This window comes from Armigeres subalbatus, chromosome 3 (assembly GCF_024139115.2).
Source record: "Armigeres subalbatus isolate Guangzhou_Male chromosome 3, GZ_Asu_2, whole genome shotgun sequence".
In the NCBI taxonomy this organism is placed as follows: Eukaryota; Metazoa; Arthropoda; class Insecta; order Diptera; family Culicidae; genus Armigeres; species Armigeres subalbatus.
The window spans coordinates 364817088-364844607 of NC_085141.1; the positions used below are offsets into that span (position 1 = coordinate 364817088).

General features: G+C 38.5%; 3 protein-coding genes across 12 annotated transcripts in view; 2 read left to right on the forward strand and 1 right to left on the reverse strand.

The window, feature by feature from the left end:
• LOC134226322 (CD151 antigen-like) overlaps positions 1-27520 on the reverse strand; it is a 335335-nt gene that overhangs the window by 154754 nt on the left and 153061 nt on the right. The window lies entirely within an intron of this gene.
• Positions 4901-5371, forward strand: LOC134223470 (uncharacterized). Its single transcript, XM_062702614.1, has 2 exons — positions 4901-4961; positions 5020-5371. Exons 1-2 carry the CDS (start codon positions 4919-4921, stop codon positions 5364-5366), a joined length of 390 nt encoding a protein of 129 aa, XP_062558598.1. The 5' UTR covers positions 4901-4918; the 3' UTR covers positions 5367-5371.
• On the forward strand, positions 26435-27426 carry LOC134223471 (farnesol dehydrogenase-like). The gene is made up of 2 exons (XM_062702615.1): positions 26435-27044; positions 27111-27426. Exons 1-2 carry the CDS (start codon positions 26481-26483, stop codon positions 27279-27281), a joined length of 735 nt encoding a protein of 244 aa, XP_062558599.1. The 5' UTR covers positions 26435-26480; the 3' UTR covers positions 27282-27426.

Below are 27520 nucleotides of genomic sequence, written 5' to 3' on the forward strand. Positions count from 1 at the left end.
AGATCGGTCAGTCAGTCAGGTCAGTCCAGTCCAGTCCAGGTCAGTCCAGGTCGGTCCAGTCAGTCAGTCCAGTCAGTCCAGTCCAGGTCAGTCCAGATCCAGTCAGATCGGTCCAAGGTCAGTCCAGATCCAGTCCAGGTCCAGTCCAAGTCAGTCAATCAATCAGATCCAGTCCATCAGTCCAAATCCAGTCCAAATCAGTCAGGTCAGTCCAAATCGGTCCAGATCCAAGTCAAATCAGATCCAGTCAATCCAAATCCAATCCAAATCCAATCCAAATCCAATCCAAATCCAATCCAAATCCAATCCAAATCCAATCCAAATCCAATCCAAATCCAATCCAAATCCAATCCAAATCCAATCCAAATCCAATCCAAATCCAATCCAAATCCATTTCACATTCAATCCAAATCCGTTCCAAATCCATTCCAATCAAAATCTAATCCAAATCCTATCTAAATCTGTTCCAAATCTAATTCAAATCCAATCCAAATCCAGTTCAAATCTAATTCAAATTCAACCAAAATCTAATCCAAATCCATTTGAAATCCGTTCCAAATCCAATTCAATTGCATTGCAATCAAGTCCAAATACAACCAAAATCTAATCCAAATCCTATCTGTTCGAATTCCAAATCATTTCCAATCCATTCAAAGTAATATAATGATGGGATATGAAGCAATTCATAATGTTTTCTTCAATCTAACGCGAACTCATTTTGATCCAAATTCTAAAAGCCAATGCACTATGGTCCAGGATACAGATTTACGCGAAAAGATGCATTTAAACTTTTTAGAAAAAAAACTGTTGTTCTACAAAATTGTTCGAAATAGTAAGGCCATCATTATGGTGCAACCAAAAAATAGGGTGGCCCATCATATAAAAAAATAAGAAAATATTTTTTTTGTTTCTCGGAATATTGACATGTTATGTTCTACAAAGTTGTAGCGCAGCTTATTCCAATCAATTTAGCTAAAAAAAACTTTTTGTGTAGCTCTTAGGTTGACTGATTTAGAGCAATTTTACTTAATTGGATTAAGGTGTACGGGTGTACTTCAAAAAATAGTATTTTTTATCTACTTTTTTGTTTTAGATTTCTCGAAAAAGTCGTTTTCGGGTTACTTTTAGAGCTTAAAAAATTGCAACTTTTAATGGGTAAATATGCTCAATATCTTTTTCCGATCAAAAGTTTTAATTGTTTTTCTGTCAAAATTACATTTTTTTCGTAAGTTGATATCTCCGGTTAGGGCAGACGAAAAAAAACTGTTTACACGGCATTTGAAAGAAAAATTCATATTCCTTATTATGTCGAAAAATTGGAGATATGTTATTTTTTTACCTCAAGTTCTACCAATTTTACTAAAATCATGTTTTTTTTAAAATAAATTGATATATGTAACTCGATATTCTTATAGCAAAACACGAATTTGGATTGGATTTGGATTTAGAACTTGAGATAAAAAAAATAACATATCTCAAATTTTTCGACATAATAAAGAATATGAATTTCCCTTTCAAGTGCCGTATAAAAATATTTTTTTGGTGTGCTCCAACCGGAGATACCAACTTTTGAAAAAAATGTAATTTTGACAGAAAAACGATTATAACTTTTGATCGAAAAAAGATATTGAGCATATTTACCCATCAAAAGTTGCAATTTCTTAAGTCACCTGAAGACGATCAGTAGATCAAAAATACTGTTTTTTGAGGTACACCCTAATCCAATTAAGTAAAATTGCTCTAAATCAGTCAACTTAAGAACTATACAAGAAGTTTTTTTTCGGTTTTTTCAAGAAGTTTCGGTTTGAAAATTGTCTCGACTTCCCGGGGCATAAAGTATCATCGTTGGTTAGTCTCAGGATATACGAATGCAAAAATGGTAACTTGGCTTAGAAACCTCGCGGTTAAAAACTGTGAAAGTGCTGAATGAACACTAAGCAGCGAGGCGGCAATGTCCCAGTAGGGGATGTAATGCCAATAAGAAGAAGAAGAAGAATATACCCAAAATTTAAATCTATGTTAACCAATACTGTTAGCCATTAACTCCAAACTTATGACTTTGTGAATGCTGGCAACGTTTTTAAGTTTCGTGAATGTTGGATATCTCATCTAACGGGTAACTCCGCTACGACTACTAAGTCAGTAAATTCCAAAATAAACTTCAAGATAATATATTAAGCCTTCCAAACAACTTTGTAGCATACGATAGATCTCCATATCTCTCAGATTTCGTTAGAACTAGCTTAACTGGTAGTCTCATGTACACTAAAGTCGCCATTTCAAACTGAATTTATTTTAACCAAAATCAATGCTTCCATGACCCACCTTGGGATTTTCTAGATTGTCAACCATTTTCTCGGCAGTCTCCCAGACGCGCTTTGTGATTTTCCAAACCACAATCCATTTTCCAGCGGTCTTCCAGACGCGCTTTGTGATTTTCCAAACCACAATCCATTTTCCAGCGGTCTTCCAGACGCGCTTTGTGATTTTCCAAACCACAATCCATTTTCCAGCGGTCTTCCAGACGCACTTTGTAGCAATACAAACCCATTGCCTTGTATTTTTTTATTCATCAAAAATTTTAACACATTAGCACATTAACAAATTGAATTCAACTCACCTTTTGAAATCAGCGTCAGGATCCAACAACAACCTGGCAGGATCGCAAAAATGCGTGGCCCCAAATGGCCGGAGCGAATTGTTATGAATGACAGCAGATCTCCGTGGGTGCGTGAGCACACCACGGAGGTCTGACCAGAAGAAGCCGAGGGGGATGTTATTTGAATTCATCACGATTTGACAGTTGTAGGGGGACTTGAATAAATTTTTAGTTTTTCCCATACAAATTTCCATATAAACATAAATTGACTTCGCGCCACCCCTAAATGGCCACCGAATTGCCTGAAATTTTGCCAGGACTCCTATATTATCAAAATGATGCTAATAGACATATGGGAGTAGGAATTTTCGAACATTTTTGAAATTTGAACTGCCCTAATGAGCAAAGATAAATCCTCTGTCTCCAAACGAACTGTCAAACGTGTCTCCAAACGACGTCATGCACAATTTCAATGGAAATGTTAAGGACTGTGACGTCATATGTGCGTGTGCACGGTCAAAAAAACCGAAAACCTGCTTTCGCTCATCTATAGATTCTACTATCTATAGCATCTATTTAATTTATATAAGCATCAACCAAAATGGACATCTGCACATATAAAAACAAAACAGCCTTTTTTGCGTAGCATTTCATTACTGTAACTCTTTGTTTGTTACCTATTCCGACGAAAAATCTGTGATGCTTTCAGCAAACTCAATCTTTAACAGTTCCGTTTCGGAAGAGATTCCGTGTCGTGTAAATTTAAGCTATCGTTTAGTCTGCTGGAGAGTAGTTGAATCACCAGAACGCTGAACCTGTTATATTTGGATCGGCTCAAGAGGTGAAAATACTCGAGTGGCTAACGAAATAGGCTCTCACTCTGTGAATCGAAGTTCGAATCCCCCATGTTGGTACTATTTTTTTTATTTTCCAATAAAAATATGAACAAATAAATTACAGCACGTGTAAATTTAAAAATCCTATAACTTCATGTTGTTAAACACGGAGGTCAATTTGTTACATCTACTTGAACGGAAATTTACAGGTTTTGTTCGAACTGTGGAATGGACATTGCTCGACATAAACACCTCCTCAGTTATTGTGTTTTTGACAGATTTCTTGATTTTACCTCAAGATCATTTGGACACCTTATGTTCATGGAAATTAAGATCATATGCTTTTTGAACTTTTTGGATACATACTGACGATGAGGATATTGCAAATGTCATGTTTGATCTGAATGATACTTTGAACTGAAATCGAAAACGTTTTGGAGTACCATAAACAGCTCGTATTCAAGAAAATTGGATTTGCATGATGCATATGCTTGTTGAACCAGATTGGGTACACATCGATGCTGAGGGTATTGCAAGAAGCCTTGGTTGATTCGGTAGATACTGTGAGTTGAACTCGAGGACTCGACGATCAAGATGACTAAACTTGATTGAGAATTGCCAAACAATGTGGTATAGGATCCAAACATTTTTGAATCATCTATATGCTCTCAGAAGCGAAATCTTCCCAAGATTTCGGATATCTGGGTCCTCATGGTATAGTCAAACTTGACCTCCGATATTTTTTACTGCGAGGTCGACATCCTGAAGAACATTTTTGCAGAAGACAGTGGGGACCTAGCTCTCTTCTCTGATTTTTCACAGCCAATCTAAAACGCAGAGCATATATGACCCATCCGTCCCGGAATCGTTAAATAAGACAAAGAATTGCGTGAGATAATAAAACGAGATAAATTTCTTTACGGTAAAAGTCAATTAGTTTATATTTTTTTGCTTCACAAATAAAAAAGGGGAAACATTTCATTTCTATCTCAGAGAAATAAATTTATATCATCTAAAAAAATGAACATCGGTTTTCTACTGCTAACATGCGTGAAAATCTGCTTTCCATTCAAGTTTTTAATTGGATGAACACGAGAGTTATGAAATGAAGAACCGTAATAGTTACCTTATGTGTTTAATCCTTAAACTTGTTACTTCTATAAAGTTTGCCTTAAGTTTGCTCTCTTATATATGCAGATTGGCTAAAATAACCATTGAGAAATATCGCAAGGTGACACACCCGAAGTGGAGGAGTAAACAAACGAAACTGATCTGCTCCGCCAGAAATTGGATGCCCCGCAAGTAAGACAACGGAAGATTTGTTCCAATATTAGCCCATGACAAACTGGGTCAAGAGCTACTGATTCCACTGCCAAAAGCTAAGGTGGGAAGAATTTCGCATTGTTGCACTATATATTGATCAGGTTGGGCTTTATCTGAGCTAGTTCTAATCTGTGCTGCGATTGACTTACAACCTAGAAATATGGAGATTCCATTTATAATTTTACCGATATGGTTATCTCTGGGTAAGAAGAGGTAGAGTCTATGTGAATAAAAATTGAATTCATTTCTTTTGCATTCCAGTTTACGCAGATGTAAGTGAGTTATTGAAACACCCCTCTCCAAAGATTGAACATCCGTACGGTATTCACACAGAAGTTCAATTCGAAAATCCGCATAAAATTCTGTCGGAGCTCCACCCTGTTACTCTGGAAAGAATCTCCAAAATTATTTACGAAGAAAGACCTGTGGCGTCTGTGCTGGAACCAGTAGACGAGGGTTTTGAAATCGTCCAGGCTGAACAAGTTCTCTCGGCGTTGGACGTTCGTGTTGAATCAAATCGAGTGAATCGTGTCCGAGACAACCGAATACCATATTACTATGTTATCCCGAAAGTACAACTGGTGTACAAATCACCTTTCGAAAATTAAGTGCATTTGAGTTTGCAGCTGGTTGATAAGTTCAATTAATTCTTCTTAGTAAAACAATTTCGAGCTGAAAAAAATCGTTAGATAGACTGTTAATCGGTTTACATGTTCATAACTGATTCTGAAATACTTAATTTTTTTTTTTTTAAATAAATATTTTTAATTATCTTGGAATAAAAATAATATTTTGTTTCCTTTTCTGTTTGTACTTGTGTGCTTCTCATGTATATAAAAAATAAAAACATAAACGTAGCAGAAGTATAACAATCATTAGTAACACAACATTATGGTTAGAACATTGGTTTTATACCTTGCTGGTCAATATATTGGTGGTATATAGTTAGGGACAGAGTAAAATCAATTCTACTATTCTCAATTGGTATCACCCAGCACCCAGTTGAAGCTATGAATGTATAAGACAGCATTTGTAATGAAACATTTGACAATTTAAAAAAACTAGACAAACATAGCATTTATCAAAATAATTTAAAGTTCAGAATTTTTATGATTCCTTCTACAGATTTGGTCAATAAAACGGAAACCAAAGGACCATATAAAAAAGCTAACTGTGCATCGAAAAACTGTTCACGTTACTTCGGAGCTCAGAACTTCTGTGGCTGATTGATTTGCTACCGAGGAGCTGGGAAAAATCCGCTTTGATTGACTTGACACCGCCGAGCTTGCGGAATGTGCGCGTGGGAGGTAGGTTCAACGATGATTGGTGCATGACTTGTTCGTGTGCGCAAGTACTTTGGCCGTTTTGTTGCCTCCAGACATGCAAGCATAAATTGTGTTAGCACCGCCGTTTCTGCCTTTATGTTGCACAACACCTTCCAGCCGGAAGGAAGTGTTGCCCATAAACGGAAATGGGAGGAGAAATGCTTTCGTGTTACGATGTGTACCTTTTTGAATAAATTAATTGGCGTTGTTGGGGGTTAATTGATTGTTATCAATAACAAACAAGCTCGTCCGCCGCACTATGAAGTTCTAATTAATGACATCCATCATCCATTTCATGGTTTGATACGTTGATTTAGCAGCCGTGATTAATAGGCCTTGTTGAGACGCCATTCCGCCGGACCAATCCTCGGAGCCAATTAAGCTCGAACCGTTCGAGCATTTTGCAGCCGGTTAGGTTTGATTAAAAAAAACGTCGGCTTCCTTATTTGTATCCAACAGGAGTACGAACCAATGTGGAAGGTACCAGTCCGTGCCGAAGGTGCCACCTTTTAAAAGCACCGTTAAAGTGTAATGTTTGGCCGCTTGGTCGGTCGCATACCATCAGATAAACGGCAGCCCCACCAAAGGCGCGTGCACACACGGGGCCAACTCCCGAGTCGAACAAGTTCATAATCTCTCACCCATTACATATTTCATATCAGGCTTCGTTGATGTCGTCGTGCCTGCCGCCACGCCATTCCGTTGTCGCTTCATCATTTATGCTGCTCGGCTGCACGAGTTCTACTGGACTGCCTCCGACTTGACGCGGTTGGACACGGATAACCAAGTCCGATAACAACAATAAGCACTTTGTCTAGCGAACTTGCAAGCACACGTAAAACTAATTAAGTTTTTCTTTTCTCTCTTCTGCCATTCGGCACCCGTTTGATGGCAAATGCTTTGGCGGTTGATTTGTGATAAGAAGACGAATTATGATTATTAGGTATCAGATTGAAGACATTTATGCTACTTAGATATAAGAATGCTTCGAAGTGGATTAAAAGGAAGTCTTAGAAAAAATGAGAACTGCGTAATTTCTTGATGAACTACTCATTTAATCATTTAAACGGAAACGTTTTGTGTTGGATTCCAATAAATTAGGAATCAACACTGTTTCCTAATAGTAGCAAAACGCATAACGAAGATATAAGTTTTTTTTAATCCCTAAAGTATTCCAAAATTCCATGAAAGTATTCATTTGTTCGTTTCCCGAAAAAGCAAAAACAAATGTAACATAAATCCACTTTTCAACCAAATATTTCTTCAAACCGTATCAAAGCAGCAATTGCATCTCCCAGAAGTTTACATGAGCAGTAATTAAAATTCTTCCAAGCATAAATAAAGTGAGTTAATGGAGAACAATTTTCCGCATGCAACACGCTTCTTTCGGAACATGCAGTCGCAGCATAATCTTCGGCACTTTTACATCGGCAAACATGCAAGAGTGGCAGCAGCAGTAGCAAACGCAGCTCAACCAGACAAATAAACAAGAACCGTCCCAGTAGTGTGGCGATTAAGAGTGCCGTTCGTGAAAGCTGAATGGACGTTCGATAATAAAGTAGAAATGTATATGAAAAAAATAGTAGTTTGTGCAACTAGTTGCAAAAAGATGATTTTTTCAGCACGAGTTGTACGTTTATCCAACGAGGCTTGCCGAGTTGGATAAATACTACGAGTGCTGAAAAAATCGAGTTTTGCAACGAGTTGCACACGCTATTTTTTGCAATGACGAAAAATGAGCTTTGTTGTGATAAATCTGTACCAAAATAGTAAAGACCGATTTACTCCACATGATAATTTTTGCCAAAAAATAATGTTGCTGCAGATAACAATCAGTATCTATGTTATCATGCCGCATCGCATAGCTCTAAAAGCCTTGAATGATAGACGAACTCGTCTTTGGAAAATTCTGATGTTATGTCCATCAAACTATTTCATTTATTACGCGACGCAGAGAATACACTATCTGAACACTATCCCAAGCTAATTCAGCAAAATGTAGTCATGTAACTATTGTTCCGATGTAGGATTTTCATTATAGCATCCAAATGAGTGCTTTAATGGATATTATGCAACCCATTTGAGTTGCATAATGTTCATTAAAGCACCCATTTTGTTGGTATGGAAAAGTAGGCCGTTTTATCACTCAAAGACGAACTGTAAACCAGGTATTATGATCAGGAATTGCAAAAAATGGGTTAGGCCATTGTTTGACTACATTCAGTTCGCGAACGGATTGTGTATAGCTAACTAAGCAAGTAAAATCAAACAAATTGCTTTACTTGAACGAGACTTGAACAACTTTTGGCAAGTCTTAACCATTGCACTAGCAACAAGTTGCAATTTTCCAACTGAAAATTGTGTTCCCGTTTTAACCAGGAAAACGAATTTTCAAATATGTTTCATTCGGGAAACATATTTTCATTATATATCAAGTTGTATTGCGAACAAATTAATGCAATATCTCTAAATATGATTATGTTGGTTGTTTTTTTTTTGTTTTTTATGTTAAGTCTATGTTAATTCGAAATGAACCGAAACGAAATATAAATTTATTTTCGAGACCTCGAAACGATACGAAATCAAGGTCCATTCAAATCGAAATTTTTCGAAACGAAACGTAATTTGAAATTTTTTCCGCGGTATTTTTGCTGTATTGATTATGTAGGCAAGTCCAATAGGGCCTTCACAAATAATTAATTTAAATTATGTCCTCAAAATATTATTTTTACAATCAGCACGGTTTACTTACCATCTGACATTTCTATATCTCGCGCTTAGTGATACATAAATAAGTAGAATTGTATCAACAGTGTCTTGCCTTTGGGGGTCGTACACATATTACGTAAGCATTTTTTCTGGGTTTTCCTACTCCCCGTCACCCAAATATGATATATTCCAGTCGGCTGCCATCGGAATAGCTGCGGAGCTTTCAGCTGAACCAATCAATGTTAATTCCGACATCCCGATTATCGCCGTCCGGATCTCTTGGCCATTTCCGCTCTCGATAGTATCATGGTATCTGCCCAATGGAAAGCTGGATAACCTCCACAGCCGGATTACAACACTGCTGAATAACATCCCTCACCCAATACTTGTCCTTGGTGATGTAAACGGTCACCACAAAGCATGAGGGTAGCCGACACTGCAACGCAAGAGGTACCACTATCACCAGCATTGCCAGCGAGATGAACCTGACGAACCTGACGAATCTGACGGTTCGCTCACGTTCTTCACGAAACAATCACTATGGTCCGTGGAAGACGATCCCATGAGAAGCGTTGGGCACAATCCCAAAAACCTCTCCCAACGCGGGCCGTCGAGCTCTAAATTGGTGGAGTGAAGAAACTCGAAATGCGGTAAAAGCCCGCAGGAAAGCACTAAGGGCAAACAAAAGAGCAAAAAGAAACTACCGGAAGGTAACCCGGATAGAATACAAACCCTGGATTCCTACCGTGCAACTCGTAACGCATGCCCCAAAACCATCCAGGAAGCCAAGGATAAAGATTGGACGGATTTCCTTGACGAGCTGAATTCCGATCTCTCGTCTTCCGAGCTCTGGAGGAGAATAAATTGCATACAGGGCAAAAGGCGCATGAATGGGTTGGCCCTAAAAATCAATGGTATCACCTGTAGGGACCAAGTCGTTGTCGCCAACGCACTAGCTGACTATTTCCAAGAACTGTCATCATTCGGGCGCTACTCCCCTCACTTCTTGAGCCGGCACCCTGCACCTTAACAGGCAATTAAGAGCTTCTATGGAGGAGCTGGAATTCGCCTTACAAAACGCGAATAGTAAATCAGCGGGTCCTGACACAATGTTTAAAAAGATCCCCCTCCCAGCCGCACTTCTAAAAGGAATTAACAAAGAATGGCTAGATCAAACACTTCCTGCAGGATGAAAGCATAGCTACGCAGTCCCCATAAAGGTACCTAAAGGTACCGATGCTGCTAACGAAGTCGGTAACTACCGTCCAGTTGCCTTGACTAGCTGTGTGGCAAAGGTGATGGAGAGGATGACCAGCCGCAGGCTTATTGATTACATGATAGAGAATAACCGATTGGCTCCCAGACAGCACGCTTTCCAACCAGGCTTCAGCACTGGGACATACCTTGCTTCCCTTGGCCAGATTCTGGATGATGCCTTGAAAAACGGTAAACATATAGCTTGCATCCCTTGATAAATTCAAAATTACACAATGCAGCAATAATAAATCAGCCGAAAGCTAAGTAAGTACATTACATACATACAGGGGATGGACAAAATAAGTAGGATAGGCAAATTTTTGGTAAAATTATATGTGTTGTAACTATCTTATGTAACTATAAGTAGCAAAGAAGAAAGCAGAAAGCAAAGTATGAATATAAAATGGTCCATTCATGGCTCTGACCGCTTCCTGGACCTACGGATTGGCCGCGGGGAACCTGTGGAAGGAGACATTTTAGTTTTAGCACTTCCTGGCTTTCAATCAGGAAGCGAATTATGAATATAAAATGGTCCATTGACGGCTCTGACAGCTTCCTGGACCTACGGATTGGCCCCGGGGAACCTTTGGAAGGGTCATTCGACGGTTTTCGATCAAGAAGCTAATCAGGCCGATACAAATATTAAATTTATTTAATGTCACCCCCCCCCCCTTTCCAAAAATATTGAGAGGGCGAAAAAAAAAATTGTTTTGGGCGTTTTTATTTTTTTTTATTTTTGAAAATTTGCATCACTGTTTTTTATCTTGGTACGAAATATGTCATTTATAGACCAAACATTTGTCACCAAGAATATTTCAAATGAATATAACATCTATCGGCATAAATATTCTATATCCTATCAGGTCACGCATATTAAGGGGATTCTTGCTTACAGATTTCGTCTAAGCTCCCATGCAATATGTGGCCTACCCAAGTACCCATTTCCACCAATGTTCTCGAACATCTACATATTGTCATCGGTATTTGATGGCTTTTATGTTGCTCGGCACATGCTTTCCAGCTGAATGGTCGTCCGAATTGTAAATTTTAAACATCATCTGCGTTATCTTTACCTATATACTAAAAACGTTTCAAGATCAAGTGGTACACTCGAACTTTGGTGCGTGGATCAATCCGGTATGGTTTCCAAATATTTCGATAACACGCAAAGTTATCCCGTGGTTCCATGTCGATCCCAATTTCGCTATCTGCTGATATCAGACTGTCAAGATATTTAAATCCTCCGATCGTCCGGCTACTGCAAAGTTTGGGGGGCTGTTCCCGTTGACACTCAACCACCTGGTCCTGCTGACTTTGATGGTGAGACGCCGCAAAAAAAGCAAACGGTCAGCATAAATGGGAGTCGCAGTACTAAAGCCTGTCCACGTTAAATTTCAGACACCCATCTCAACAGGCAATTTTTGAAAATTTTCACAAACCACTGAGACGATCAATTTACATGACAGCTGAATCTGTCTGCTTTATGTGCTGGTTTCAGATGTTTTGAACACGCCCAAATTGATAAAAATGGCGACAAATCAATTGGACAGTACCTAAGTGTCCGAGGCCTAAGTGTTACATCTGTAATCCATTCTTTTCGCTGAGTAGGCAGCCCAAGTTTTTCTCGCCGATTTCGATAATAGCATTCTTTACTGCCCACTTATCTTCTACGCTGCCACCTTCCAGAATATCCACTACCCGAGTTCTAAGATCCTCAACGAACGATATTATCACAGCTGGATCTTCTGGACAGTCTATTTTGATTCGTCGCCCGAGCCTCTCCTGACACCGCTGAATCCAAGCAATGCGTTGTCGTCAATTAGAAGATGATAGTCAAAAGCGATGTCAGCGTTGCGTTTATTACGGATTCAAGAAGGCATCGTCTCCGTTTTCAGCTGATCCATTTCCAGAGGAGCTAAATACTACTGCCAACTAAAAGCGGGTCTAGGAAATAAGTCAAATGCTGCTGCCTGCAGACATGGGAAGCGGGCGCAGGAGTACTCCCCGACCGACGATGGTAGGAAACTCGCAACAACCGGCGATATTAATTTCCTCTTCGATATTTCACGACGCCTGAATGGAGCAAGGAAAAATCCGTGGATGATAGATAAAGACACGACAAGTCAGTCACTCATCGATCTAGCTGATCAGCTGAAACGTTGGGTTGACAACTTACAACAACTTCTTCATGTTTTGACAACCTCTCCTAATTCAGATATAGGGAAAGCTTGACAATTCTCCACAGGCAGCAGGCAGGATTCCGCCTCGGACGGTCATGTGAGAACCATTCTGTCACGCTTTGCATCATGCTGGAGGAGGCCATTTAAATTCGTGAGTCCCTCCATTTGGTACTGATTGACCACGGAATCGTGAGACAGTATTATACCTCTGTTGCTATTTCCCATCGTAGTCGACGAAATCATGGTCCTCTCTAGCAGTCTACCTCCATAGAGCAATCGAATGAGATGATGATACTGATCTACTAACGCCACAGCGCTCTACCAAGTAGAGTAAACTGAATGACCTGGTACCCGAGCAGCACATATGTTGCACAAAAGTTACTGTAACCCCTATACAACCGAATTTAGTTACATTTGAGTTGCTGCAACCAAATTGGTCTGGATTGTGCTGCTAGGGTAGTATGCTCCCACTCAACAAACTCCAACTCCACGGTAGCCGGGCAAACAGTGGAGAAGTGAAACCAAAGCCAGCCAACGTCGGACGGCGGACTGAGATCAACATAGAACATGGAGATCAAATGTGACCAGTAAGGGTGGGACAAAATTTTATTTTCACTTCCTGCATGGTTTTCGCACGCCTCTTGGGTCCTATAATGCTTGTGCGAAATTTCAGATCAATCGGTGAAACTATATTTTAGCGCCGGCAATTTTAATTTTCCATAGGATTTACTATGGGAAAATTTATCTTCTAAAGAAAAAATCCCAAGGTGTCCCATTATACTCTAACGATAAATCGATCCAACTACATCATAGGAAATTTTACCAGCAAACTTTCATTGGAAGACCGCAAAGTGATCCGACGCTCGTGAAAAATGTTATTTACATGAAACTAATTGCTGCATGAACGCAAGGCTCATTGTACTTTTTGTTCCAGCATCACTGCCGTCTGTTGCTTGCTGTTGTTTGTACGAGGCACCACTTTGCGTGGAGGATTCGCTAACCATGAATGAAAAGCGGGTTACTAGGGATACGTTTATTGGCCTTGCTGTTTGAGTCTTCGGCCTTCTAGCTAGAAGAAATTCAACCAAATTTCAATGAAGGTGTGATTAACAAAAAGAGACATGTAACGAACACTTTCCACACATCATGCAACGAAGCGATAATAGATGCGATGTATTGGTTGGGGCCTCTGAATCGCGACGTCAATAGTTCGAAGCTGGTCTCAACGGGGATTTTTTTTGGTTCTGGTAATCTTTTTGATGTTAATATTTATATTCCCAAATTCTAATTTTCTAGAAGATTTCCAGTGTTTCTAACAGATTTAGATAAGATACACAGATAAAAATATGTTGGGATTTTAAATGTATTTTCATGCACATATTTGGAGCATGCAAATAGACGCAATATCTAATTGATCTTATTTTTCCTTTAAATCGAATTAAATTCAAACTGTGCCTGCTTGTAAAACTCAGTCAAATTTAATTGAATATCAAATGTTAATTCGTTTGATGGAATTAGCAGCAATTTTACAAGTCGTTGAATTTTCAAAACTATTTGCTGTGTACTTGTGATACTGACTTCCGAAGAGAATAATTTAATGAACTTGCTCTGCTGCGTTGATACTTGATTGACATGCCGATTATTCAAATCAAAGACTACCGGGTTAGAGACACTTTTTGTAAAGTTGTGTATTTTCTAAATTGTGAAATAGTTTAGGAGATTCCTAGATTTGTTTTGCCTCGAGTTGGAAATCTCTTTAATAAAGATTATAGAAAAAATCTAGATTGTATGTAAAATTTACATCACATCCCATTTTAAATCAACACGTCACATCATGAATATTTAATCAAACAAATTTAGCAAAGAAATCAATTATATAATTCTGCAACTATTATCAACATCATTGGGGCTATTTTAAGCCTGTTGATGGAAAAGAATAAATAAATAAATAAACTAAAAAATTAAATTATTACGATCTTATAGAAATGGATAATATATTTTCCCATAGAAAATAATTTGAAAGCATATAAAATGAATCTATTCGAAAGGTTGTTTTGAAATGGCTCTTTTGTCTCAAGTATAATAATAAATAAGTTATTTTATTTAAATTTTGGTTTAAAGCATATTTATTAAATCTATTTTATGTCACATTCCTACATATGAACTCAAAATATTCGTGTACAACATCAACGGTGATATTAAGAACTGTTTGTACAGTAGTTCATGATTTTAAGATATAACTATTAACTATCATCACTGTTTAGATGTAAACTAAATAAATAAATCATCACTTCATAATTAAAAAAAAATACACGGATGACAGAATAGTTTGTATGAAAATAGAAAATTAGTTGTAACTCAAGTCTTTGATTTGAATTATTGGCATATCAATCAAACATCAAAGAAGCAAAGCAACTTCATTAAATTATTCTTTTCTGAAATCAGTATCACAAGAATCATATCTCAGTCTATTAGAAATACCAGAAAGCTTCTCGAAAGTAAGAATATGGAAACATAAAGAATTTCCTAAAGAATACCAGTATCAAAAAACATTTCCGCCCAGACCATCTTCGAACTATTGACGTCGAGAATGAAAGGCCCCAACCTATACCTCGCATCTATAGTCGCTTTGTTGCATTGTGTGTGGAAAGTGTGCGTTACATGCCTCTTTTTGTTAATCACACCTTCATTGAAATTTGGTTGAATTTCTTCTACATAGAAGGACGAAGACTCAAACAGCAAGGCCAATAAACGTATCCCTAGTAACCCGCTTTTCATTCATGCTAAGCGAATCCTCCACGCAAAGTGGTGCCTCGTACAAACAACAGCAAGTAGCAGACGGCAGTGATGCTGGAACAAAAAGTACAATGAGCCTTGCGTTCATACAGCAATTAGTTTCATGTAAATAACATTTTTCACGAGCGTCGGATCACTTTGCGGTCTTCCAATGAAAGTTTGCTGGTAAAATTTCCTACGATGTAGTTAGATCGATTTATCGTTAGAGAATAATGGGACACCTTGGGGATTTTTTCTTTGTCAAGATAAATTTCCCCATAGTAAATCCTATGGAAAATTAAAATCGCCGGCGCTAAAATATAGTTTCACCAATTGATCTGAAATTTCGCACAAGCATTGTAAGACCCAAAAGGCTTCTGAAAAATATGAGGGAACGAAAATTTATTTTTTTCATATATCCATGTCCCAGGCTAGTGACCAGGCAATGCACCACACTTCGAATACTCAACTCAAACATGAAATCTGTGATGTTATACACCAGTGAGACTTGGTGCGTATTGGCAGAGATCACATAGATTTGCAAGTATTCATCACCCGATGTCTATGTTTTACAGCATGGGCCTGGTGGTCTCACAACTGGATCCCGAATACTGAGCCCCATCGACGATCCAATATCAACGGCAACTCCACAGTGTGAATGGGCGTAGGCTGGCCACAGACAACGTAAGAGCAGAGACAAAATTTGCAATCAAGCGCTGGAATCCAGCAGGACATCGCAGCAGAGGCAGACCCAGGATCGCCTGGCGGCAAAACCCTAACAGAGAAATAAACAAAGTCGATGGGAATTATACTTGGGCTCAAGCCAAGGATGGAGATCCTTAACGTTGGCCATAGTAACCTAAAAGGTGCTCAGAATATAAGAGTTGTTGTGTAAGAATTGGATCCCGCTTAATGAATGCCACATGTACATGGGTGCTGAGAAAGAAACCAATCCTAGTGCCGTATAGCCTATGGATTGTGTAACTTTGATTAGCTAAGTAATAGAGATTTATTTTAGAACTTGTTTGGAAGAATCTTTCATTTTTCATAAAACAAATGGAGCTGTAACTCTCAAAAAGCAAAGTTGTTTTCAGTGTATCGTATCTTGGAGTAAGATAAGCCAAAATCTGCAACCAGACACCTGATAAGACATCTCAGATCGTGTAAGGATTGAGAAGCTTCCATGTAGCAATCGCCGTGCATGAGCCAAAATGGTCTCTTTACGTACAGAAACCCACGCAGCTGATCCACGCATATTTCTTGCATGGGTAAGTTCAACGTCCATTGCATCCTCTCTACTGGTTGACCCGAGGCCGTATATATGCCGCTAACAAGTAGCATGGCATTTCAATGATTTTAGGAACGTGAGCATGATTTGACAAGCTGTTATGACGTGCTTCACCGATTCTACTTCAAACTTTACCTATCTATTCAGTATAGTCCGGGAAGTCTGCAATTCCGAACCTTCATAAAAAATCCATGTTCAGACAACACATCTCTGATTTGAAAAGTACACATGATTATTGCGCCAGTACAACCAATTTGAGCTTCATCCTTAACTTGAACAAAAGCTTATAGTTCTAGCCGTACTTAAAAAAAATTGGTGTTATGGATTCAACAGTTTAAGTCCATCAGCAAAATCTTTCCCAAAAAGAAAAACTAAAATTTCTACGGAAATAAGTTCCAGTATTTTTTTTTTTAAATTAAATAAAGTTTGTGCTAAGTTCATTACTGGATAAATAAATTACAAATATTCATATCCTTTGCTTTCTCTAAACATTCTTTGCTAAATATTTGTATCGGCCTTATAAATATAAAAAAACTCAAAGGTGCAGCCCAATCGGGTTGTACGCAAAGGTGACGTATGACTACGTAGCTATACGAAATGGAGGGTATTTTTCATCATAATTTGTGTAAATTTATTAGCATTGTGCAAACTGCTCGGAGGTCAACCGAATCAAGAAACTGAAGGTAGCTCCCAGTTGGATGAACCAGCCGTGGAAAAGGAACGACTCATCGGCCGCATCGCCACTGAAGGCATTCGTCTATCTTTCAGTGGATATCATCAGAATCCTAGAAGACATTATGCTCACAAATGTCCGGACGAAAGGAAAAAATACGCAGAATCGGAGGTGGCGCGAAACAAAACACAAATATATTAATTTGCAACGTTCGACTTCCGCCCGCGATGGAAGCGTACATGCATCGTTTTATATAGCGCTGGTGGCAACGTGAGCAGGACTTCAAGAATAAATTGAACCGGTGCCAGCGAAAGTGGTACATGTTACATTGAGTAAATTTTACAACAGACGCATTTTTTCAAAAAACCTCAAAAATAAAATTCGAATTTGCAATTTTCTGTAATTTAACTATACCAACGTGTTATGACTGACGTGCCTAAAAGTAGTAATGAGAAATATGCGAAGTTTCTTGACAAATTTTAAGTTTGATGGAACAAAATGCACATGTACCACTATTGATGGGAATAAAATGCAACAGAAACCGAAAATCGTTGCCAGTAAAAGTGGTACATATACATTTATAAAATTATTGTAAACAACAGTGTAAACCATCTTGAAATTCAAAATAGAGTTAAAATTTGTTGCGGGGACATCTTTGTTGTCAATTTTTTATTTAAATAAGCTGATTTTAGTGGGCAGAAATGTACATGTACCACTTTTTCTGGCAACGAAATTGCCATTGTGATATATACCAGAAATTAAAAAGTGCATATCTCCAGATTTAGTTGTCAAAAATCACTTTTTCGTTATTCCTTTACTAGATCTTTGCTAACAGAAGCCGTCGGTGTAAAAAACACAAAATCGACAAAAATGGTTTATGTACCACTTTCGCTGGCACCGGTTCAATTACAAACAGTCCTTTTCAGGACTTAAACTATTTATCCAAGAAGAGGTTTTGACCGCTATGAAAATTGTTTACCCAGACAAACAGACTGTTCGGCTGTTTAAACGACAATGACGATTTTGGAAAGATTTGTTGTTTTTAATAATGCGCCATTTGAAAAACTAAGGCAGCTAAACGACATTTTTCACTAAGGTAGCGTCTTCATCGATTTGGCCGTCGACGACGGAAAGTGAAATTTTCTGCCAAGATTCTTTGGTTTTGTTTCGTTAGTCATTAGAAATGATATCGATTTTTTTCGGGTTACCATCGTTTGGCGACGACAGAAAGTTGCCCTTTGGTAGCACAATCACAAGCGCGCGTCGGAGGTAGATGATGCAATGAGTTTGTTCAAATGGATGGCGTCAGTAGCAGTCAAATGGAATTTCCTCACAAGATTTTGATTATGTTTTGTTGTAGTTGAGGATTGAAAAGCTCCATTATTTGAGAAATATCGGTTCTTTACAGTACCATTATTTTACACAAGGGTAGTTTAATCCGGGATGCAAGAATGTTCATCAAAGTCCAAAATTAATAGTTTGGCGTTAACAGAAGGTTTTTCTTCGATAGCAGAATGAAAAGCGCGCGTCGGTGAGTGACAACGCAACAAATTTGTTCGAATGAATGGAATCGCTTACAGCAACCGAACTATCACGCCAAACGCCAATTCCACCGAAACAGTCCATTTTGCAATCAACCCTTTCTGTTCAGAAGATGCTGGTCCTGAGAAGGACCAATTTTGTGTCCCCAATGCACGTTTCCAATAACCCTAACTGCAACCCAATGCTTGTCGAAACGTTAGGGTTAGAATTCCACTTCGTGTTGTTATTGTTCGACGACCACTCGATGAGTTTTCGCTAAGACGCCACCATCTTCCATATAATAAAAATGAAATGGTCTGTGTTCGTATCCGCATAACTCGAAAACGGCTGGACGGATTTTCTTCATTCCTTCAGCAGTTACGTTCGTTATAGTTTCCGACGGGTTTATATGATATTTCCCAATGTGAAAATCATAAGCAAAGTTGAGTAAATAGCAAAAAAATAAAACAAAGATTCGTATGAGAATTTCGCATAGGCAGTTCACAACACGCATCAACGCCTACTATGCAGGACAACGTCTGCCGGGTCAACTAGTTTGGAATAAATTTTCTGCATCGTACGGGATCGAAACAGACGTCATTTTTGTAATCAACTCTTTCTTCACATAAAATGCTGGTTTGTTGAGGTTGAATGACGACCACCAACGCAGACTTCCACCACCAATTCGATGATTTTCCTTTGAAAATACTATCAGAGCAGAGCGAGCGCCTTCGTGCTGCTGTGTTCGCTCCGCTGCGTCGGCTCTGCGTAAAATCTTACCGTGCTGTGCCCTTATTCCAATCAGCGCCTAATTCCGTTCACGCAAAACAAAATAATAAATAATGAAGAGTTTTTGTATAAAAATAACAGAAACATATTTTTATACTTTTCTTCGGTTATATATGCATAAAATGAAATGAAAAGCAGCGTCATTTGAGCGATAAATAGTGAAAATTTCAACAAAGTTTGTTGATCGTCACTACAGGCGCCATTTTGACTGTTTTCATTAACCCACTTGCTAAGAACATCTACCATAATATTCAAGCATTTTTAGGTGAAAATTTGCCCTTAATTTGAAACAAAACTGGATAAAAAGATATAACAGGTAACATTGCAGTGTATTACCTAATCGTTGACTGTATTTTTTCGATATGAAATGCTGAAAAGTGAAAAATATCTTGACCGGAATAAGGATACATCTAAATCAACTCGTTCCTTATTCCGTTCTATGGGTCTGAAGGATGGATTCCGAAAATTACATTCGTGAGAATATAATCTATGAGTTAGGAAAGGTATATCGTACATTAATGAATCCATCCAGAATGATGAACTTTAGAAATTCTATCCTGCAAGCAATCAGACCGAAAGGAACTCCGTTCATAACTCTACGCAAAATGGTTTTGGGAACGTTTTTCAATTCATGCCGGAGAAACGCAGTTTTTTTTTTTCAGTTGTTAGTGATTGGCGAATTGTCAAGTGAACAATATTAAAAAAGGGCTTCCGAAGAAAAAAGAAATATTCAATTTGAACGAAACAGCTATACGAACAATTCCATACAAATAGAGACATTGTTTGGGAAGATTCAGGCCAAAACTAAAGGCCTAGTATCCAGGCCAAAGTCAAAATTACGTTGAGGATAAAGTGGGAAACTCCGATAGTGAATCGTATCTGCCTTTATCTGTGGTACCTAATGCTACTGGGCTGGTAAGCTAGCATTAATGTTCATGTTGAACTCGTATGGTAAGTGAAACAAACGAAAAAACAACCAATTTAGCTAAACTAAGGAAATATCATTCATTGTATTTTAAATTTGGAAGAAAATAACATTTTAATTTTTTTATTTGCAATAATAATGAATGAAAAGATGCATTTGTGAGAAAAATTATGTCTGATATTAACATCTCCAAGAAATTAAATGTTTTTCGAGTGATTGGAATTAGGAACACGAATAAACGGATTTAGGAACAATGCCATTTCAGATGATTGGAATTAGGACCACACAGCTGCTCAAGTTTATTTAAACTATTGGAACCTAAGTCTATGAATGCATCCCAACATATTTTATTTTCTTGTATTCAATAAATTAAGCCCGTTAGCTCCGCCCCTTTGTGGTCTGGTATAGGTGTAAATATAATGTGCACTCATAACGATTAATGAAGGGGCGGGGCTAATGAAATTACTTCATTAGATATAAGAAAGCTGGTTATCGACGCGCGTGAGCCATTTTGATCGGGACTCCGCAGACAACGGACCGTTCGGAGGATGACAAATTTTAAGAATCTTATGAAATTTTCTAGCAAGATTCTGAATTTTGTTATGAGATGTTGTTTATCTAAAATGCGTATTGTTGCGAGGAATGCCAACAGAAATTTGACTCAAGACGAAGTTTCTCCATACTACAAAACATTATCTTTCGGCATCTGTCTGTCCGAGCGACGTTCACCGATGGGTGGTTGCTGTAGAAAGTTTCCACTGAGGTGGCGTCTTCATTGATTTTATACAAAAGGCACCATTTTATACAAAAGAAGGTTGATCCGAAATAAACTTTCTTCAAAGTGCAAAACTCAATCGTAAATAGCAAATTTGATGGCGCGTCGGAGGGAGATGATGTAGTGAATTTTAATGGATGGAATCACTAACAGCAACCAAACTACCACGCCAAACCCGATGCCACCGAAACAGTCTTTTTTCGCAATTAACTCTTTCTTTTCATAAAATGTTCGTCCTGAGAAGAATCAATTTTTTTTTCAATGTTCCTTTCCAACTAACTGACACCACAATTTGTAATAAATTTTCAGCATCGGCACTGGCGGTGCGGGATCGCCACAGTGCTATTTTTATGGTCAACCTTTTCTTCATATGAAATTCTGGTTCGTTGAGGTTGAATGATCTGCAGCAACACATCGAGGACCACCACCAATGCGATTGATTTCCTTTGAAAATGTTATTAGCGCCTCCGTGATGCTGTGTTCGCTCCGCTGCGATCGCTTTGATGCGTCTGCTCTGCGTGAAACCTTGTTCAAACTGAGGATTAGATCCAAATCCGCAAGTGATTGATTTTTTATGTCTGTGCTAGTGATGCATGAACGTGATTGGTTAGTTTACCTATTTCTAAACTTTTCATCAATTATCGATAATAAATAGTTGAAAATCAGTATTTACAAATAAATACAAAGAAGCGTTGACTCATCCTTGATCGAATGGTCAAAAAAAAATGAAAATCCATCGAGAAACGGCTTAGATATTAAAGTTTAAAGTCTATCATATTTTCGTGACGGTCCCCGATTTTCGCAATCGTAAAGTGTACCCCAATATAGAAAACACAGACGTAGTCCTACGTCAAAAACCCGGAATATCTCCGGAATCCGGATATACCGTGAAACTGCATTAATTTTCTAGTTCAGTCATACCTGAATTGTCAAACTCGGATGATAACTGGCATAGTTACAACACATCTAATTTTACCAAAAAAATTGTTCATTCCCTGTACATATTGACATCAGCCTCAATTATGTTGGTCTAACCGATAGTACCGAAACCGGTAATACCGGTATTATCGGCCAATTTTGGATACCGAAAATAAGAATATATAAGAATCAAAAATCTCGAATAGTTTCCACCTACATCTATCAGCTGAACTGCATGTAATCGCATATCTGTCCCATATAAATAGGAATTCTAGCATAGATGGGAGAGATATTAGGGTACAAGCAGTAAAGACTCATCGTGAAAAAAAAACAATAATTGAATGTGCGCATGGATGAACTTTTCCTAAGTAAATATCATCGACAACCAATTTACCTACATAAAAAATCGATCATCATCGACATTAATCATACATGTTGCTTAATTCTCTTAGCCATCTGTCAAACTGCCAATGACTTTTTTCTTCAATGAACATTGTTGACATCGTCAAGAATTTTCTCGCAATAAATGAAATTTGAAATTGTAAAAAAGGTACGTGCCATAGCAGCTTTTTTAAATCTTTTTTTAAAGTTATTTTTCCTATTACAAGAGTTCATCACTAAGCCATAGTAGTGTTTCTCAGAAAAAACGTAAAACACGATTTACTGCAAAAATATGTCCGTTCTGAATTCGGAAAAGAATTTGAATAAGTGGCTGACCCCAAAGCACGCTTAAATAGTATGTTATCTATGCTCAAACGGATCTATGAGTTGAAGCTTTAACCCGAATTAAACTTCGGTGATATTTTTTTGGCGGTAAGGGAAATAGTTTAAGCCCTCGAACCTGTTCAAGCTGCTGTGGAACTAGGTACTCTGCCGTGAGTTCTGCACGATCTTTTTGCTTTTTTGAATAATTCAGCCGTAAAGCAATTGATCAGAAACGATTTTCTTCAAGACATTTAAAGCTACTTTGATTAAGAAAGCGGACAATATATTGAAGCGTCTAATCATTCCTGGTGCGATCGTTGAAACTGGGACTATGACCATTCATGAGGAACGGTACGAAGAAAATGCCTCTGAAAGGATTAAGGAAAAGTACTTCACACTGATTTTTGACGGCTTTCGAACCATTCGTCCCACTTCGGTTGAACCAAAAAAGGGATTCCCAGTAGTTGGCAACAATTAAAGACAGGGACATCGTGTTCGACCAGAGGTCGTACAGACTGAACACTTAACACCTAGCATGAGACAAAGGACAGGACACTTAACACCCAGTGAACCAGAGGAGAATTTTTCGATCTCGAAAAGTTTTCTCTTTACCGGGCGGAAATCGAACCCACACAGACGATTAACGTCGCTATCCGCACGACCACGAAGCCCACATTGCCAACAAAATCCAATGCGGATTGGGACGGGAATAGGGGGTGCTGCCCAAATGGTCCCGCTCCCTATTGTTTTTCATCCAAAAGTCCAAATAAAAAGTTTTTCATTTAATACCTGAAATTTTCACAAAAACCGGTATTTTACCGGTATTACCGGTATTGACTCCACCAAATACCGAATACCGGTATTTGTCAAAAATGACTAATACCGACCACCCTTGCCTCAATGCGCTATTCACGCTCCCTCCTGTAACAGCAATCATGTTTCACATAGGTTATTGCAACTCATATGCGACTAGATTTAGTCACAATCAAGTTGCTACAACCATTTTTGTCTGACTTGTTCTGCTTGTTGTTGTTATAGATTATTTGGCCTCTTCAGACTTCTGACAAGCATCACGTTCATAATGGATAGTTTATCTCGATCGGCACGACACCAGATAGTCAGTAATAATAAAAAAAGAATTTTGTTATTGAATTTGCTAGAAGTTATTTGTGTACGCTAACGTATAGCAACTTATAATGTTGCTTTGAATTTGAATTACGTATTTTTTCGTTCTTTTGTCATTGTCTTCGAAGAACTTCTTGTCTTTCTTCTCTTGAAAATTATTTCTATTCGATGTTCAACAAAATTTTAAAAAGAAAGAATAAAAGCAGTTAGATAGGCATATACGTTTTATTTTTAGCTTCTTTAGCTATTCTGTCGTGAATGATATAATGAAATCTAAAGCAATTGCAACATTTCGCCTAGGGATAGAAAAATGGGTAGTTTTTGTTGGCGCTTGGTGATATTTGGTAGAGCCCCTACCCACCATAGGTAATATTTTGCAAATTTATAACGTCAATCGTTAACTCAAAATACGAAGCAAAAACTAGGCTAGACTTAATGTGACATATTCAAAATAATACTGTTTAGGAGACATCGAATAGCGACATAGTAGTTTCTTCATCATCATTTGCTTCAATCCGCACTTGGAGGAGAACATTCGTTTTCTGATATAACTACTTTATTATGTAGCTTTTATGTTTTTGAGGCGGTTTATTAGCTACACGGAATGCCTATGTTTCGGAGCTGCAGCGAGTCTTCTCATTGCGTTTCGTGTTTTCCTCTCTTTGATTCAATGTCGCTTAAAAGCTGTAATTTGGCATTCATTGCTACTCAGAAGGCTCTTTCGTTGTGTAGCTTACATTGCAATCACATCACAAACATTTCAAAGTATCATTTCAACGGGACAGATTGTCACATTGCACACACCCACCGATCAGCACTGACGAGTGACGAACGACTGACTGGCGTAAGTACGGCGTGGACAAACGAAAAAAGGGAGCCGTCTAATATTCAAACCAAATCTGCGATCGTAAACTCCATCTATGGAGGATGACGGTGGTTGACTACCGAACAGCACCTTCGCTCACAACGGTGTGGCGCACAGTAGTTTCATTAGCCTTCTTTGAAGTTGCCAGAGCAGATCGCACCTGAGGCGATAAACTTCTACCGTAGTGCATTTCGATTCAACTTGGTCAGTGACTGTCGGTCAGTCAATTTGGCGCTTTTGAAGCAACAGTTGTATGTCACCAAAGCCGTCTTGTTAGGCATTTTTAGAGCTTTTATATATTTAGATAACTTTACTGAATTATAGAGTGTTGTGAAAGGTACTCAACTCGTTTGCGTTGGTGGTTCCCGCTTATACAGATGTCAATCTAGGAAAAAAAATGTCATCGCCAATTCGGTCATGCTCACATATGGTTCACTTGAGTGAATGGCCGGCAGCGGCCATCAGTCGCGTCAAACGCCCGTGTTGATTATTGTGACTTGCCGTTTGGGGTAATCTATAATTCAGTTACACGGCTGTATTGCTACAGCAATGGACACCCATCCAATCAGCCGCATTGAACTGGTGCAACTTATTCCAGTTTCCACCGATTCCGATCCGACGCGGATCCATTGCACACTATACTGCTGCAGTTCGCGTTTGTTCAAAAATCCATTAGCATTCCGGCGCAGTGGCACGGGGCGGCACGAAAAGTGCGTTTAGGGAACCTAACATGAAATAGTTTCGAATGCTACTCAGTCAGCAGCTTGCACCGAGCACGAACGAACGACACCCCCAGCAAACATGACGGGGTGAACGTATTTAATTTTAATTAAATGTTATGTTTGCTGAATTACATCTTTTCCCGAATGGGGAATTAGAAGTGAATCGTGTAAGGTGCAACAATATGTTCACTGCTTTTGCATTCCTGTTTTAGGCTGTTGCATTCCCACGACAGGCCGTTTATGCGGAGTTCAAAAGTTGGATAAAATTTTATCATGCATTTTGAATAGTTTATCTAACTACTGTTTGAAAGAACAATAAATTCAAAGCCAGCCAATCTCAAAGGAGAATGGTTATGTGCAAACTATCCAGTTGTTTGCTATTCCTGATTCAATAGCAAAAATGTAGCAGAGTAACACTAAATTGGGTGTTACTTTAGTAGGGAAGTAGGGACTTTGTTGAATTAAATATTCGTATAGACATATGCATATCAATGAAAAGCTTAAGACCTTAGCTAACTACTGGAAACATTAATTTGATTTCGCCAAGAGAAAAAATAGTGTAAATTTTTATGAAGTAGCCAATTTGGACCACAAAAATTTTATTATAATTTTTTTTTCTTGTTCCATCATTTATTGTTTTATTTTTTCGCGTTATTCACCAAGATAATTTGAGTATTCCAACTATAATAGCTAAATTGAAAATAATACCTAAGTGCGGCAAATAGTTCAATTTCCATTGTTTCAAACGAGTTTAGCAAACTTCTGCTTTAAACAAACCATAGATACAATCATTAGGCTGATGGATGTCATTTGAAAGCAAACGGAATGCATGTTGTCGCTGCCGATTTCTTTCACCAAGTGTGCAACAAAGACTAAACAGCCGTAGTCGTAGATGGGTTTTCCATCTATAGCTGTCCCTCACATTTTGGGTTTGGGTTTTTCACGAGCCGAAACGGGAATTCAAGGCGTGATACGAACAAGTGATTTTCAAAAGCATTCTGTACTAACCCACGAAACTGGAATTTGAGAGACGATTCAAAACAGGTAAGATGGGTACACTCAACGCTACGAAGATTTAGTTTAAAAGCACCGATTTGTGACCGACGCATTTTAGTTGGAATCGGTCAATCAATAATTTTGCATCACGGAATATCGTTCGAAATACTAGAGATGGAACAGTGGTTAGGTAAAGTTGCCGTCGTGACCGGTGCAAGTGCGGGAATCGGAGCCGCCATAGCAAAGGATTTGGCCAAAGCTGGAATGGTGGTCGTTGGATTGGCCCGACGAGTGGAACTCGTTGAAGCACTCAAAGCTGATCTACCTAAATCGGCAAGCGATCGCCTCCATGCTGCCAAGTGTGATGTGTGCAAGGAGGAAGATATTCTGCAGACGTTCAAGTGGGTGGAAGGCAAATTCGGCGGTGTGGACGTTCTTGTCAATAACGCCGGTGTTATGCGGCCAACTGACTTGATGGAGGTCGGCAATACACAAAACCTGCATGAAATACTGAGTACAAATGTTATGGGATTGGTGCTGTGCAGTCGGGAGGCTTTTCAATCGATGAAGAAGCGCTCAGTGGATGGTCATATTGTGCACATCAATAGCGTCGCTGGCCACAAAGTGTTGGAAGCACCGAAATCTGGTATCTATTCTGCTTCTAAGTACGCTGTTACCGCCGTTACGGAAACGATGAGGAACGAACTGAGGAATGCAGGAACGAGGATAAAAGTTACGGTTCGTGTTATTAATGGAAGCTGTTACAATTTTTTTCTACGAAATAAGTGCATCTAATATTTACAGAGTATCTGCCCTGGACTGGTCAAAACCGAGCTTATAACGGAAGTATTCCCTCAAGGAAGTATAACATTGGAAGCGGAAGATATCTCCAATGCTGTTCTGTATGTGTTAAGTACGCCACCACGAGTTCAAATCCATGAACTCAAAATCAAACCAGCTGGAGAACTTTTTTAGCTTTAAAATCTAGAGTGTGGCAAATACCATACTACAATTTTAATACTACTTTTAAGAGAAGATTCAAAAAAGCAGTATCAACAGTCATACAACATTAATATGGGGATAAAATCTATTGTTAAATAAATTATCTTTTATCTATATATTTATCTATCTATCTTTATATAATAAAAATAAGTTGAGATTTACTTCCTGACGATTTAACTTGCGGGCGGGTAGAGCAATTTGCAAGATTTATT